Below are 16,909 nucleotides of genomic sequence, written 5' to 3'. Positions count from 1 at the left end.
GAAGCCCTCGACCTAAATAAAACGCGGGGTGGGCGGCAGTGACGGCGACTTGTAGTAGCTTCCAGTGGACATCGGGGGAGGCCCAATGGCGAGCACTTCCAGGGGTGTGAAGGAGGGAACATGGTCCACAGGGGCCCCCGGGCACTGCCGGGGGTGTGAAGGAAGGAACATGGTCCACAGGGGCCCCCGGGCACTGCCGGGGGTGTGAAGGAGGGAACGTGGTCCACAGGGGCCCCCGGCACTGCCAGGGGTGTGAAGGAGGGAACGTGGTCCACAGGGGCCCCGGGCACTGCCGGGGGTGTGAAGGAGGGACCGTGGTCCACAGGGGCCCCCAGTCCCAGCAGAGCCCGACGGGTCGCGGGAGGTCGAGGGCTGAGCTGAGAGGGTGTCTCGGCGAGGGACCTGGGATAAGGGCAGCACGTTCCCAACCGGACCCCATCGAAGAACGCTGTCGCCTCCAGTCTCCGGGCGACAAAAAAGGGCAGAGTCGTCTCCCGCTCCAGCCTCCAGCCCGCAGGCCGGGGGAGGTGCCATGCGCCCCTAGCAGGGAAGGGGACCGAGCGGGGCGGGGCCGAAAGGGGACTGCGCGGCTAGGGGCGGGGGCCACGAGGGGCGGGGACAGAGCGGCTAGGGGCGGGGCTATGAAGGGACAGGGCTTCTAGGGGCGGGGTCAGGAAGGGACGGGGCCAATGGGGGACAGGGCGGCTAGGGGCGGGGCCCGGGGGCGGGGCCGCGGCCGTGGCGCCAAAACGCGAGCATGGCGCCGGAGCGCCTGCGGAGCCGCGCGCTGTCAGCCTTCAAGCTGCGCGGCCTGCTCCTTCGCGGGTGAGTTGGCCGCGGGGAGGGGAGGGCCAGGGTCAGGCCGCCCCGCGGGCGGAGAAGGGGTTCGGCCCTTAAAAGGCTCTAAGGCGCGGGGCGGGTCCGGCCCGGGCTTGGGGCTGCGACGCCCCCCGGAGTCCCCGAGGCGCGGGGTGGGAAGTGCCCGCCGGGCGGGGCGAGGGGCCGGCCCGCGCCGCGCTGCGCAGGGGGCGGCGGATCCGGGCGGCGCTGTGCCCCGGGCTCCTCTCGGTCTCGCCCGCACGGTGGGGCCGTCGCAGCCTCCGCCGGCGCTGCTGAGCGCGGGTGGGGGCCCCGGGAGAGGGCGGTGCGGGGCCGGCGACAGCTCTGTGGCTGAAGGTTGCGCCCTCCCCGCCCTCCCGAGTTTGGGTCGGGTGCGATTCCTGGAGGGCTCAAAAGTGGGCAGGTTCGAAGCCTGTTCCTAGGTGTCCTCGTTTTTTATTTTTTTAAAGATTTCCTTTAGAACTTCTCTGATAGTCAGGTTTCCTGGCCATATCCGTGTTTTCTAGGACTTAGAGAGTGAAGCTTTCCAAGATTTTTCTCGTTAAATCTGCCTCTTCTTTTTTAGAATTTGATATTTTTTACATGTTTAAATACCTGCTGGAAGGAATATACTTTTCTGTACCACGTTTTGGTTGCTCTTACTGTGTGTGGAGAGTGTCTTTGTTTTTGCTTTAAGGATGAGTTTTACGGGCCTTTTAACTTTGCTTTTGGGTTAGTGGTGAACAAGGATATGCCCTGGGAGAAAGCAATGAGTATGTTCATTGATCCCTGACATTTTGAAAATATGAGCGATTGATCAATCAATTTTTCTTTTTTTTGACTTAGAATTTGACTTAATATTAAGCTGTCATTCATTAATTAACTCAGTCAGAAATACTCTGAGATCTGTTAGCAGCAAAGCCCTGTTCTGGGGCAAGGAAGGACAAGAGAGAGTAAGACATTGTGGAGCTCCCAGGGCAGATAGTGTATTAGTTATTTATGGCTGCGTAACAAGTTACCCCAAAACTTAGAGATTTAAAACAATACACACTGATTTTCTCACATTTTCTGTGGTTCGGGAATTCAGGTTGGCTTAGCTGTGTCCTCAGCTTCAGGGTCTCTCACGGGACTGCCGTCAAGATGGGGTCATGTCAGATGTCACTTGGGCAGGCTTTGCTTCCAAGCTCATTCAGTGGCTGTCAGGATTGTTGGACTGAGGGCCTCAGTCCTTGCTGGCTGTTTGCTGGAGGCCTCCCTCAGTTCCTTGCCATGTCGGCCCTTCTAACATGGCAGGTTGCTTCACCAAAGCCAGCAAGAGTTCTGCCAGCAAGACAGAAGTCACAGTCTTTTGTAACCTAATCAAGGAAGTGACATTTTGTCACTTTAGAAATTTTATTTTTAAAATTACAATACAGTAAAATGTTTCATCACAATTGCTATATTCTATTGTTAGAAGCAAGTCACTAGGTCCAGCCCACACTCAAGGGGAGAGGATTGCACATGGGTGTGATTACCAGGAGGCGTGGATCATTATGAGTCATCTTAGAACTCTGTCTACTGTGGACATTAAATAATTCACAATTTAAGTTCAATTGTGAAAGAAGTTCTGTGATAATGTATAACAAGGTGGCTGCTCTGGAGTCAAGGAAGGCTTCATTGAAGAAGTGGTTTGAGCTGAGTGTTGAAGGATGAGCAGGACTTGAGTAGGTGAAGGGAAGAATGAGGGGAAATGACCATGTCAAGCCCCGGCGGCAGGAGAGCCCCAGGAAGGCCAGAGATGCTGGCTGAGTCTAGTGAGATTCAGCAGGGGCCAGCGCCTCTATGGCTTCACGGGCCTTGAGAAGGCCCTAAGATCCTAAGAGCTGTCCCAGGATTCACCCAATAAGTGTGTGATTGTAGGGACTTAATCATCAAGTGTTTATGGGCCACCTTGAGTGTTCTTAGCACTCTGACGAAGGATGACACAGCTCCGGTTCTCAAGAAGCATCATCTATACTAAATTGGAGGGGTGTGGCAGCCACACATGAAACATTCAATAAGCAACCAGAGGTATAGAACAAGTCGTGTGATGACTCCAACAATAATATTGACGTAAAGTGTAAAGTGGTGTGCTGTGAATACAGAATGGCATGTAATGAGCTAATTAAGTAGGCAGTGCTCATTCTGAGCAGTGATATTTAAATCAGGGATTCATGTCATTTTTAAATTTAAATTTCAGCTTTATTGAGTTTTTTTTAGGTGAGGGGATTCATGTGATTTTAGATTTTTTTTTTAGATTTTATTTACTTTTTTCCTTTTTCTCCGCAAAGCCCCCTGGTACATAGTTGTATATTCGTTGTGGATCCTTCTAGTTGTGGCATGTGGGACGCTGCCTCAGCGTGGTTTGATGAGCAGTGCCATGTCTGCGCCCAGGATTCGAACCAACGAAACACTGGGCCACCTGCAGCGGAGCGAGAGAGCTTAACCACTCGGCCACGGCCCCGATTCATGTGATTTTAACATGAGCGTTGCTTCTATGACCATATCCAAATGTCAAAGTTTTCTCTAGCCTAGTGTTTTTCTGATTTTACTATTGAAATTACTGGAATTTACTTTAAGGGAATGCATTATCAGATTAATAAATACATGTTTGAGTGTTATGTTCAGAACGTTGAAGCAGACGGAGCCCTGCCTTAAATGTGAGGCAATGACTAGTACGAGGTGACTGTGGTGCATCAGCTCTAAGGTGTGGGAAAGGGGGATTTTAACCGTTTCAGGAGGGAGGGGAGACGGCAGCAGTGGGCTGGACTAGGAAGGCTTCTTCGTAGAAGGACGTGCTTCGGGGCTGTAAGAACGGTGATGTTGGCAGGGGATCGAAGGAAGAATTTGTCCAAGAAGCACAGGAAAGTTGAGCCCTCCTTGCAGGGAGGAGAGAGTGGGTCTACTTTCAATCCAGATGGATGCGTGTTTGCTAGTTTTGGCATAAAACTTTTAGCCTTAATTACCACTGACCTGCCTTGTCTTTTCTTTCCCTCTCTTATCAGTGAGGCGATTAAGTACCTCACAGAGGCTCTTCAGTCTGTCAGTGAAGTAGAGCTTGAAGATGCGCTGGAAAAGATCATCGATGCGGTTGAAAAGCAGCCCTGTAGGTGACGTCTTCTGATAGCTCTTCAGCTGTTTGTGTAGGTCTGCATCCTCAGTTAGGTCTGTAGGCTGAAGGAGAAAGGTGGATTCCGCATGCAGATGTCCCGCGTTACGGGCCAGGCTGCTGCGAGCGCTTCTTCCCAGGCCTGGCGGGACCTCTAGTTCCGCTGGAGACTCTCAACAGCTCTGCCCCTGTGGAGCTGTCACCGCCGTCTTTCTGCACTTGACTTCTGGCTTTGACCCGGTCCTTTATGGTCCCTTTTGTCACTCTGCAGGCCTGTTACTTAAGTTAGCTGCTCCTAAATGTTTAGGGGGAAAAAGAGTAAGTGAGCAGGGCTAACTCTGCCTTCTTCAGCCTTTCTTTAGGCATCTTTTTGTTAAATACATGACCTTTACCCTAGCATGGGCCTACAAAGGAGAAATGCTCTTCTAGAAAAAAATACTCTTCTAGAAATACTCTTCTAGAGCACTGAATCATAGACGTGGGTGCAGCTTGCTCTTACAGGAGTGTTTTATAACTGAATTTATGTTACTAAGCAGGACTAAGAGAAGTAATGCATTTGACTGTGTATTAAGGTATTACGTGTGTACCTAAGTGTGGAAATTAAGGTATTTGAGATACAGCTTTTGTTATTCTGACCTAACACTTCTTTCCTCCTAAAAACTATGTAATGAAAGTATCAGAATTGGTGTTTGCAGGTTATTTTTAGGAAAAAAGCTATCTGTGGAAAGAACTGATTTTTATGCCTCTTTTTAAAATTTGACTTTGAAATTTTTCAGTGTCATCAAACATGATTGAACGATCTGCAGTGGAGGCGGCCGTCCAGGAGTGCAGTCAGTCTGTGGATGAAACTATGTATGTGGATAAACAGACTTTCCTCCCCGTGGAGGTGTTGTTGAGTGCTTATTTTGCATTATTTTATTGGGATAATAATTATTGGTCATTATTTCTGCAGTGGTCTTTTTTCTCAGTGTTTCTTTTTTAAGTGGTAGCCTGCATTATAAACCTCATTATTAAAGGACTCACTTTTTCGTAGTATTTGAGACGATAGTGGTGTTTGTACCATTACCAACTTTTGCCACTTACCCACTGATCTGACTTTATATTCTGCAAGCTATGAATGAATTGAAGTGAACATTCAGAAGTACAATTTACTTTTGCTCTCAGGAAAGTGCTGAGTCCGGAGAATTCAGTGACTTACCTTGGGTCACATGGTGAATGGCAAGTGAGGGTAGAACCTCAGTTTATGACTCTTGCCCCTTTCTCATGCTATTAGAGTTAGAAATGTGGAAGGCAGTGATTTTTCTGGGTTTTATTTCCCTAGTGTCCTTCTTGTCTCTCCTCCTTTGAATATAATACTTCTTTCCAAATTCACGGGGTTTAACTGGGAGGGAAACATTAGGAAAAATGGACAGGGAGATAGTTTTAACTTTAGTAATTTTTTCCTATTTGGGCAACGGAAATCATTGAAAGGAGTCCATGACCTTACTTTGGTTGGTAGTTTTAATCTTTTCCCTGTTGCACTTATTAGAGCCGCTAAAACATAGAGAAATCGAGGAATTTTAATTTTACCTTTGCAAACTCATTATTTACGGTGCTAGGGGCTATTGATGCCCCTAGAGCCATCAATAGAAATTCAAAATGATTGCATGGAAGTGAAAGGATTAGAATCCTAAAATGGGCATTAAAGTTATCTGTTGTCTCTGTCAAGCAGTTGATATGCTACAGTCAGCTGACGTAGAGGGCCGTGGGGACTGAATGGTAAATGGTCAGAAAGTCATTATATTATAGCACAAGAGAGAGGCTCTCATTTTTATAGATGAAGAAATGGCGTGATAGGTTAGATAATTTGCCAAGATTGATCCACCAGGAAAGGTGGAGCTGTGGCTGGATTCTAGGTTTTTTCAAGTCCAGATTCTCTGCTGCTGTACACTTAGTGCTATCACCGGGCTAGCATGAATGTTTTTTGACCGTTTTTGATTTGGGTGATGACCAGATATAATTTTGGAGAAGATTTTTTTGGTTGGAATATTTATGCAGTAGTGCTGTGAATTCTTTAAAACCTCTTTTAAACATGATTATGTTATTAACAGTGTCTGAAAGTAAAATTATTTTGTTGATGTTCCTTCTGCAATACTGTAAGTGTCAAGGCTATGGCCAGAATTTTGGGGGTCCTTTTTCTATTTTACAACTTTTCCTGGGACACTTTTGCATAATATTTTGGATTAAAAAATTGTTGAAAATGAATCATATCCTTTAATAATATTTTAGCTCATAAAAGTAGTACATATGGCATATGGGGAAAGACATTTTTCTTTTTTGAGGAAGATTAGCCCTGAGCTAACTACTGCCAATCCTCCTTTTTTTGCTGAGGAAGAGTGACCCTGAGCTAACATCCATGCCCATTTTCCTCTGCTTTATATGTGGGACACCTACCACAGCATGGTGTGCCAAGTGGTGCCATGTCCACACCTGGGATCCGAACTATCGAACCCCAGGCCTCCGAGAAGCGGAATGTGTGAACTTAATTGCTGCGCCACTGGGCAGGCCCCGGGGAGAGACTTCTTTATGATGTGACTATTTTATATGTAAATGCTCTTTTCGACAGATGACATTCTTACTTAGAAGTGAACTTGATTAATTTTGTCTTTTGCTTGAGAGTATTGGCAATGCTTTCTTGTCTCTTGAAAGGAAAATCACAAGCTAAAAATTTTACCCCCATATAATTTTTGACACTATAACAAATTGTGTACATGACCAGTGAAAAGTAGTATGTGTAACATAATATTATAATATGAGTTTTCATGTTTACCTAGAATACTTATGTTTTAGTAAATTGGGTCTGTGTTTTTGTGGGATGTTTTTCAGAGAACATATTTTCAATATCATAGGAGCATTTGATATTCCACGCTTTGTGTACAATTCAGAGAGAAAAAAGTTTCTTCCGTAAGTATACCATCTATTGGTTTTAAGATAATTTCAGATGTATACTTTTTTCAAAATAGTCTCATGTTTCATTTGGCCTACTTTAGTATATTATGATAGTCAGAAATGATATTTCCTTTTTATCTAGTCTTTTAATGACCAACCACCCTGCACCAAATTTATTTGGAACAGCAAGAGATAAAGCAGAGCTGTTTCGTGAACGATATACCATTTTGCACCAGGTAAGTTGGGGGGTAAGACTCAGGGATAATCAAAGGATGGAATTGTGTAGTCTAACTTTTGTCATTCAATAGACTATTGTTGGGCTCTCTGTGTTTGAGACCATATAGGGGATGCAGAAATAAAAATCCATACTTTCTCCTTAGTAATCAGGATGATGATAAAAATGGCACCCGATGTTCCTTCCATGCTTTTGATATGCTGGGGCCTGTGCTTAGCCCTTAACAGACATTATTTACCTTGTTTAATCATCACATCATCAGTGTATGTATAAATGTTGTTATTATTCCCATTTTACAGAAGAGGCTCCGAGGTCTAGAGAAGCTTAGTAACCTGCCCAGAGATCCATCTAGTAAGCGGAGACAGGGTTTGAACTCGGTCTGACTCTGGAGCCAGCCTTTGCCTAGTGCACTGCACTAGCTTCTAGCACCTTACACTCAGTGAAGTTAGACATTTGCAGAAATGAAATATAAATGTGCTATAACAGAGATACAAGCAGAGTGCATTCACTAGAAAAATGAGGCAAGGTTTCAAGGAGATGGCGTTTGTCCTGGGCCTGGAGTGCTCTGGTCATGTGGAGTCGGGGGAAAGTGGTGGCACTGTCTGAAAAGTAAAGGGAAACGCGGGCTCGGCAGGAAGGAACGAGCGGTCAGTCCACTTTGCATGGAGAAGAGGGGTCACCAAGAGGAGTAGCGGGGGATACGTGTGGAAAGGCCAGGGACAGCCACATTGTGGAAGCACCCAGTTGCAACTCTGAGAAGTGGGCCTCTGTTTCTTGTACAAGGAGCCGTGGGATTCCAGAGACTCAGTCACAGCTGGGTTTTTTGAGCACTTCCTCTACCAGCAGATCTTGGGGTGAAGTGTGAGGGAAGCCTTACAGGAGGGCTTGGTAATGACAGGGTGAAGGAGGCTGCGGGGGGAGGCAGAGGGGACAGAACCAGTGCAGTGGGAGCCGAAGTTCATGGTGACTGACTGGAAGCGAAGGAGGAGGGAGAGAGTGAAGACTCAGAGGATTAAGGAAGGTTGTGAGCCTGAGAGAGTAGGCGGGTGGAAAAATGGTAATGTGTTAAGAGATAGGAAAAAGGGTATGTCTGGGATGATGATGGCAGGTTCTGTTTTAGATATTTGAGTTCAGGTTGCTAGTAGGTTATCGGCTGAAATGTGCATCTGGAGCTAAAGGGGGAGATCTGAGTAGAGAGATTTATCTGCCCAGGGTAGTAGATGGAACAGCAGGGAGGAGACCCGGGAGAGAGAAGCAACAGAAAAGGGAAGCGCATGGAGTGTGGGGGCCAGGCTGGGATGGGGCTCATATGGCAGGAGCTCACGAAGCTTCCAAGGAGAAGACGGTCAGCAGGAATAAGTACTGAGAAAAGGTTGGAGAGAATGAGCACTAAGGATTCTCTCTCTCTGCTTCTGTCACCTGCGTGACATGGCCGCGTTCATCTTCCCGAAGCGTAGCTCTGTGCTTGTCATGATTTTGCACAGAAGTCTTTCAAGGAATTTTACTGCCTAATGAGTTACATACAGATTGTACTTAATATTTGACATCATCTGTCACACATTTTTGGCCTAATCTCTACTTTTACTCTAAGCATACTCTGTGCTGGAGCCAACGCTGAAATACGGAATCATTGTTTCTGTTTCTGCACTTGTCCTGTGACTTTGCTTATACTGTCCACTCTCCAGGCTGCTCTTCTCTCTCCTCTCTGTTGTTGAAACCCTCCTAATTCCGGAAGGCCGTTCTCAAATTCCTCCTCCTTTCTGGAGCCCTCTTGCATTCAACCTCCAGTTTGATGCAGTCTCTTCCTGCTTTCAATCCACTGGCACCTCCAGTATACGTGTACGTCGCTTACTGGACTTGGCCCTGCCTTGCGCTTGTCCCTGTTATCGGACAGCAGGCTCCTTGTTTATTTCCTCTGCCACACTTGGCACAGTGCCTCGCACAGAGAAGACGTGCAGTAAATACCACATTTCCTTTTTCTTTCTTTGTACAAATTATGTTTTAAAGCCTACCATATTATTTTGGGTGTGTCACTTAACCCTTCTGAGCCTAATTTTTTCTTGTCTGTGAAATAAAAGGGTTGACTTTTAGTCCGTTCATATTTTTATTGCAGTTGTCTTCCTGAAATTGAATCTGATTTTTATTATTATCCTACTTCAGAATCTTTGTTCTCCATTATCTAGAAGATAAACTTCTCGACTTGGCACACAAAGTCTGTGTTGTTAGGGCTTTTTCACTGGAGGTCACAGAAACTCAAAGTGACTAAAACAGAGAAAGGAATTTATTGACTTGTGGAGAAGTCTAGAGGCCCACCAGTTTCAAGCATGTCTGCCTCCAGGTTCTCACACTGTGTCATGAGACAGCTACCTCTTTCCGTCTCCCAGCACTTTTTTAAAATTGATTTTACTTTCAAACAAGCCCTCCCTATGAGGTGGCAGAGAGGGCCACTAGCAGCCGTGGCTACTCTTGGAAAGAGAGTTCCTCTTTTCTAGTAGTTCTGGCAGAAGTCTCTTATTGGCCCAGCTGAAGGCCCTTGCTCAACCCTGAACCATTCACTGGCCAAGGGGATGGAGTGCTTTGATCCGCTAGGCCATGGTGGTCTGTGTAGAAGCGGGAGGAGCACTGGCCCTGCCTCAGCTACAGGGCCCACAGTGGGGGGATGCTGCCCAAATAGATGCCCCAGCTCATCTCCTGCCGCGTCTGACCTTCTGCCCTCGCACCTCACGATGCCACTGCACAGAGCTCGCATCGCTTCCTAAACGCTCCTTTACTCTTGACTTGGGATGCATCCCTTGCTCTGACTTGTCTCAGCCTCCTTTTGTTTCTTACCAGCAGAGTCTTCTTCATCCTTTGGGATGTTGTTGGGTGGCCCCTCTGCCTGGGGTCTTCTGTTGTGGGGGGGCCTCTTGACACTTCTCTCACTAGTCCCTGTGCTCTCAGGATGAACTTGCTTGTTGTTTTCATGTCCTCAGCCCAGAGGCACAGCTGCCAGGCACACAGGAGACCTTTTAAAAAAATTATTTTTAATAATTTCATTATTTATTGATTTATTTATTTATTTTGCTGAGGAAGATTCACCGTGAGCTAACATCTGTTGCCAATCTTCCTCTTTTTGTACGTGGGCCACTGTCACAGTATGGCTACCGAGAGACGAGTGGTATATGTCTGTGCCTGGGAGTGGAACCCAGGCCGCCGAGGTGGAGCATGTCAAACTTAACCACTAGGCCACTGGGGCTAGTCCTAAGATTATTTTTAAAATTACCTTTGTAGGTATTTGTACATTAAATTATATGGGTTTTCAAATTTGTTGAGAATAAGTCATAGTAACATTAGTTTAAGGACAGTTTCATCAGGGTATTATTTTAATGAATCTTAATTTTAAAATTCTGCTTCAGCAATTCATGTGAATCTTTCTTTTTTATAGCGGACCCATAGACATGAATTATTTACTCCTCCAGTGATTGGTTCTCACCCTGATGAAAGCGGAAGCAAATTCCAGGTTAGAACATTATCCTAGTTATTTAGGGGGTGTATGTATACAAGTTTAATATTCATTGCTTAATTCTAATGTATTGAATTTTAAATGAAAATGAACCACTGGTAACTGTTTAACTAGCTAACTGACCCTCGCGTGCCCTCTCTTGGTAAAGTCTACGCCCTGTGCCCTACAGTGTCTAATAGGAGCCGCTACTTCCTTCTCTGTGGCAGGTGCTGAGACTGTGGTCGCCCCTAGATGTTCTCTGGCCACCGACACAGATCCTGGTCCTTCTGGTCCATTTGCTGGATACTGCACTGGCTTTCTGGCCCTTCCTGCCCTCACTCAGACTCCTTGGCCAGCCCATCCCTCCAGTGACCACAACACACTTGCTCAGCTAAAATGTGCTGTGTCTGTTGGAGTGAAAATTTCACTTCAGGCATTAAGGAAATAACCTTTATGGAATGGATGAGAGCAGACAGGCCGCAGGGTGTGGGGACCCGAGGAGCCGGCGAGAGGGAGAATGTCTTCTGTCCTGTGTGCTCCTGCCACTTTGGTACTCTTCAACTTTGGAAAGTGGTTACCAAACGGCACTGTCACTTCTGTTCCAGCTACACAGCTAGTCCCCATCAGCCCGTCTGTGGCTCTGCTCCCCTCTCCAGCACCCAGAACCCTGCCAGGGGACAGTCCTTAGCTACTTCTGTCTAGGCCCCCCATTTCTGTGAGGTTCCGAATAGGTTCTGAAGAGGCCCATTAACTTCTCTACCGTGTTAGACCAGAATTCATGATGATGAGTAGCTTGATAGCTACTGAAACAATCCTACTAGATAATGCTCACATTCGTGTTCGATGGCAGCACCATAAGGAGAAAACATTTATAGTGTTTGACAGTTTCTGCTCTTAACTTTTACTAGAGAGAAAATTGTATTAAGTTTTGGAAATTGACTTTGCTTAAATTTCCCTACCAAAGACTGTGTGTTTTCTCGTATGTATATGAGGTTTCTGTGGCAACTCAGGCGCCCACAGCCCAGAAGCATTATTTCTCCTCTCCTCTTTGCCAAAGTAACTTTAAGGGTTAGCTAAATAATTTATTATTCTTTCAGTCTTTCCCACCCGTTTGCTTCTGTATCCCTGATGTAACTGTTACATCTACATTTAAGCTACCTTTGTGGTCTTCCCCCTTTATACACTGCGGAAATGGTGTCCTGTTAGAGCTTCGGACTCCTCTGCTGCTTTATTTATTTACTTATTTTATGTGAATTGCAACATTTTTCCCAGTCTATAAGTTGTCTTTTTATTGTCTTAACAGTCTTTTTTAAGAACGTAAGTGCTTAATTTTGTTGAAGTCCAACTTACAAACTTTTTCCTTTTATGGATCATATTTTTGGTATTGTTTCTAAGAAATCTTTACCTAACCTTGTTGTTAGGAGACAGGTCTTGCATATCTTTTTCTCCAGATTTATCTCTAAGTATTTCATTTTTCTAAAACTATTTTAAATGTACGTTGTACTCCTGTGTTCCTTTAGGCTCATGTTTTTCAAGAGGATCTCCGATATCAACTGTTAACAGTGATTATTATGGGGTGATGGGCTTATGTATGCCTTTATTTCTTCCTCCTCTATATTTAACAATTTTTTCTATAGTAAACATGCATTATTTGTAATAAAAAACACAATATGGTAGAGATAAAAGATGCTCCACCTGGTAATTTCTATAAAAATGAAAAATTATAGACCTTTTCATCTAGCAGTCCTGTTTCTGGAATTTGTAGAGGTTTGTCCTACACTTATTCTCATTCAGTGGGCCAAGAGAGATGCACAGAAATATTAAGCCTTGTTTTTATTAGCAGAAAACTCGGGATACCTTAAATATCCTCTAATAGGAGCTTGGTAAATGAGTGTTATACATACACTATAGACATCTTTGTCCATTAAAAAGAATGAAGTGTGTCTATACATAGCTAAATGGACTGATGGCTAAGATTTATTCAATTTAAAAAGTTAAGTTGCAGAATAACACAAATAGTGTCATTTCACCTCTGCAAATAAAACAAAAACTCTATGGGTGTGTGTCTAGAAATTATATATGTGTATATTAACATATATTTAGGATTATGTGTAGAAAAGGATCTGAAAGGGTTTTTTAAATGGTGCCCCAATTGTTACTATCTTTAAGTTTTTGATAAAAATATAATGGTCAGATTGAGAATGTAAGTAATAATGACAGCCTATTAAGATATTAAATAAATTAGAATATAACTTTTGAAAAAAGCCCACTAATTTTCAAGAGGTACTGACCAAATAAAAATACATGGAATTTATATTCTTTTCTATATTTAAAAAATAAATGTATGTATCATTATTCAGAATAATATGGTATGAGACTTCAGTCATTGGTCAGGGCCTGAGTTGATATGGTATTTCTTTAGGCATGATTCTTCCAAGCCATCGGCAGTTGATATTTTAGCGTTTTGTAGGTAAAATTCTATTTTCTAAGTTTTATTTGATTTTCTACTGTACAGTAGGTGTAAATACTGAAATGTGCAGTCAAAATTCACTTATTTATTAAAAAATTAGTTTCTTAAAAGAATGTATTTTCAGTCTTTAAGAATTGATTTTGTTTTATTTTAGCTTAAAACAATAGAAACCCTATTGGGCAGTACAACCAAAATCGGAGACGTGATTGTTCTTGGAATGATAACCCAGTTAAAAGAAGTAAGTTAAACTGAACAAGCATCAAACTTTTGTTTTCAGCCCCAGATTGATGAAATGTCGGTTACATATCGTGTTTTTACAGAGGGTATGGGAACGTATCCTTCATTGAAGGTTCCTGCCTCAGTGACCAAGTAACCCTTTCGTCTGTGTTTGGTTTCCTGAGTAGACATCAGGAAAGAGCGTCTTATACAGGCCCCAGTCTGCATGGCCTGAAATTAGTCACCACTGACCGCTGGCTTAACTGAGAGTACTGGGTGTCTGAACAGGCAAAGTGCAGACCACATCCTGGCGCCTTGGAGACACTGTCGACTCTGTCAGGTGGAGGCGCCTGGGGAGGCCCTTCTTATGGCAGCAAGCGAATGTCCCTCCTGCCGTCTCTTGATGGGCAGTGGTCCTTCTCCACGTGCCTGTGTGGAGTCTCAATTAAGTCACCAGGCTAGTAAATGGGAAAGCCTGGACTAGGAATTTCTGATTTTTTAAAATCCACTGTACTCTCAACTAGATTCGGTTGTCAAAAATTGTCATTATTTTAGTTATTTTGTCATAGTATTCATTTTAACATACATGTGGACATATTTCTTTTAATTTTTTTTAGGGGAAATTTTTTCTGGAAGATCCCACAGGAACAGTACAGCTGGATCTTAGTAAAGCTATATCCTTCACTTCCGTTTTTTGAAAATTTATATTACATGAGTTGGGGAAATAGATTATATTTCATTCTCAAATTGACCTATTTGGGTTCCCCGTGTAACTTCCATATGGCCATGGGGTAGGAATTTAGAGACATAATCCTAAACAGAGACAAAAAAAACTTTAATTCTACCTTACCTTAGAGAATCCAGACAAACCACTGAGGAAGTTTATAACATGCTGAGGATGATCTGTACTGTCAGTATTACCAGGCACGGGGACATTGAAACCAAAAACTTTTTAAGCTATGATCTCTTCACAGTTTCAAATGTGAAGTCTTTGAATTTATTATTTAGAAGTCCTCTTGGGCCCAAAATGTCTCTTGACTTTATCGCCACCTCAAGCATAGAACTAGAATGCTTTTCCTCAGCTGCCGTGTACCAGTTCCACAGTGGGTTGTACACAGAGTCATGCTTCGTCTTGGCGGAAGGTAAGTCAGTGCTCCTTTTTCCTGTCCTCTTCCTTGTACAGGATAACTGTTTCTACATTGGTTCACATGTGTTAACGTGATACAATTTGGGGGAACATTGATTACGAGAGCATGCTTTTGACAACATTAAATAACTCTCAGACTGCTAACAGGCATGAGGTTTCTTTTTGGGATCATGAAAATATTCTGAAATTAGTGATGGTTGTATCACTTCTGAATATACTAAAAACCACTAAATTGCATACTTTCAAAGGGTGAATTGTACGATTTGTGAATTATATTTCAATTAAATTGAAGAAAACCCAGATTTTACTTAGGGTCATAGAATGAAACATTTCTGTCCCTTCTCTCTCTGTCTCTAATATGCACTGTGAGGCAAAACAGGGCAAAGTCTTACTTCTTTTTTTTTTTTCCTTTTTCTCCCCAAAGCCCCCCGGTACATAGTTGTGTATTTTTAGTTGTGTGTCCTTCCAGTTGTGGCATGTGGGATGCTGCCTCACTGTGGCTTGATGAGCGGTGCCATGTCCGCGCCCAAGATTCGAACTGGAGAAACCCTGGGCCGCCGAAGCAGAGCACACGAACTTAACCACTTGGCCACAGGGCTGGCCCCTTTTAAAAAAATTTATTTTTAAAAAATTTTTTCTGAAAAGTCTTACTTCTGAGTCTGTTTCATAGATTTCTTTATAGAACTGAGACTGTCTCTGGATCTGAAGGCAGCCTAGCATCATTGCTTTGTGTTCCGTAGTTTTGTCTTGTCAAATAGGGAGAACTGGACAAGAGAAAGTGATCTGTGACTTATCTTCTTCAGGTTGGTTTGAAGACCAAGTATTTCACGTCAATGCCTTTGGATTCCCGCCCACTGAACCGTCTAGTACTACCAGGTATAAAGATGTTTGCCTTAAACTCTGGAGGAATCTTGTGACACTGGCAGTAATGAATGTGAGAGTGTATTATATGTCAGTTACTACAAGGCCTCAGGCTTTGTGTCAGAATGCAAAGAGCAATGGAAAATGAGAGTTAGAAGACTGGGCTTTATATGTACCTGAAAACCAGTGGATTGACCCCAGATTAGTACAATAGCATCTCTATACTTCAGCGTTAACTGGGAAAAATTTCCAATCTACCTGTCTTACTTATCTGTGGGGTTGATGAGAAGTTCAACTGAGATAAGAGATAGGAAAACACTTAGAAGAGTATAATTCCCATGTTATGTAAAGTTCTTATTTTTGTATTCTACTAATGAGTGAAAGTTATAAGAGGCAGATTATATAGCTCTTTGATATAAGCAAAAGCATCATGATATTAGAGCTATTCCAAAAGGGCCTTCTCTGAGAGGAGTGAGTTCCCTGTCACTCGAGGTATTTGAGCAGAGGCTGAATGATGGTGTAAACTTGTAGCTGGTGGCTTGTGAGTTGAATGTAGTCTACAGACCTTTCTTTTCTTTTTCCCCCTTTGAGGTGTTAAAAAACATTTTCAATTAGTTTCCAGTGTTTAAAAATTAGGAGATTTCTCATAAAAGTCTAGATTTCTGAGTTCTCTTGAACAATCATATCTGGCAACGTGGTGCCTGAATGCTCACCTGGCTAGGACTCCACTGCAGCAATGGCCCGCCCTGGGCAGCCATGGGTGTGCCCCCAGCTCCTGCCAGTCAGCCTCAGCTGCTGCTGGGAGTCGGTGTTTCCTTCCTGAAGCCGGGGAGCACTCGAGTCTGCCAGCTCTGGGGGAGTGAAGTTGCCTTCTCATCTTGAGAGTCTGACAATGGTGAAGATTTCAAGGAGTATAAGGATTAAGGTTTTAGTCCTCGTGTACCTGAGTACATTCAGGGTCACAGGCCACGCCTGCTGGCCGGGTGTCCCTGGCAGGCAGCTCCTCTTCCTGCTGATGTAGCCCAGGGAAAGAGCTGGTCATGCCAAGGAGCACACACCCTCATCAAGCCAGCTCACTCATGAGTGCTTTGAGTGCGAGTTTGTGGCTTTTTATAACATGGTAGGTTTTCTTTGGGATATAGTTAGAGCAGAATTGCTATTGTCTTGGTGTTTTAGTTTCATACAAGCTTCAAAATTTCTGCTTTGCAATGAGAGGTATAATCGAGTGGCTGGTTGTGAGCATTACCATGCGTTTCAGTTTAGCCAAGAGGTCATCATTGTAGTATCTCAAGTAATTTTCTATTTCAATCATGCCATTTTCTCTAAATTCAACTGTTTTGTGTATGTTTTTTACACCAAAGGACTGATATGACGTGTCATAAAGTACATTAAAATAAAATAATCATTTTATTGCTGTTATGGTTATAAATTACTTTTCTCTTAAAATACCTTCAAAATAAAATTCAGAGGGTTGTAGACTGGTAGTAGTCGTGAGATTCGACAACCAGTATTTTATGGAGTACTTTGTATGTGTAAAGTCCTGTTTTAGGGATACAGATAAGTACAGATAGGTCTACGGCATGGTCCCGTCCCGGAAGGATTTACACTGACCTAATGCCTTCCCA

At 43.9% G+C, this 16,909-nt stretch overlaps 1 protein-coding gene across 2 annotated transcripts in view; it reads left to right on the top strand.

Annotated features, from left to right (window-relative positions):
• The first annotated feature begins 684 nt into the window (after nt 1–684).
• The window catches only part of POLE2 (DNA polymerase epsilon 2, accessory subunit), a 28,056-nt gene continuing 11,831 nt past the window's right edge, over nt 685–16,909 (top strand). For both annotated transcript variants that reach the window (XM_044765580.2, XM_070504304.1), the window contains exons 1-10: nt 685–825; nt 3,843–3,943; nt 4,723–4,798; nt 6,812–6,889; nt 7,017–7,110; nt 10,534–10,608; nt 13,215–13,298; nt 13,894–13,950; nt 14,370–14,418; nt 15,227–15,299. In XM_044765580.2, coding sequence (XP_044621515.2) covers nt 758–825; nt 3,843–3,943; nt 4,723–4,798; nt 6,812–6,889; nt 7,017–7,110; nt 10,534–10,608; nt 13,215–13,298; nt 13,894–13,950; nt 14,370–14,418; nt 15,227–15,299 — 755 coding nt within the window. In that variant the 5' untranslated portion in view covers nt 685–757. The remainder of the gene's footprint in view (nt 826–3,842; nt 3,944–4,722; nt 4,799–6,811; nt 6,890–7,016; nt 7,111–10,533; nt 10,609–13,214; nt 13,299–13,893; nt 13,951–14,369; nt 14,419–15,226; nt 15,300–16,909) is intronic.

The sequence above is a fragment of the Equus asinus genome, chromosome 2 (genome assembly GCF_041296235.1).
Source record: "Equus asinus isolate D_3611 breed Donkey chromosome 2, EquAss-T2T_v2, whole genome shotgun sequence".
Classification (NCBI taxonomy): Eukaryota; Metazoa; Chordata; class Mammalia; order Perissodactyla; family Equidae; genus Equus; species Equus asinus.
This window is presented reverse-complemented; position numbering and strand designations above follow the sequence as displayed.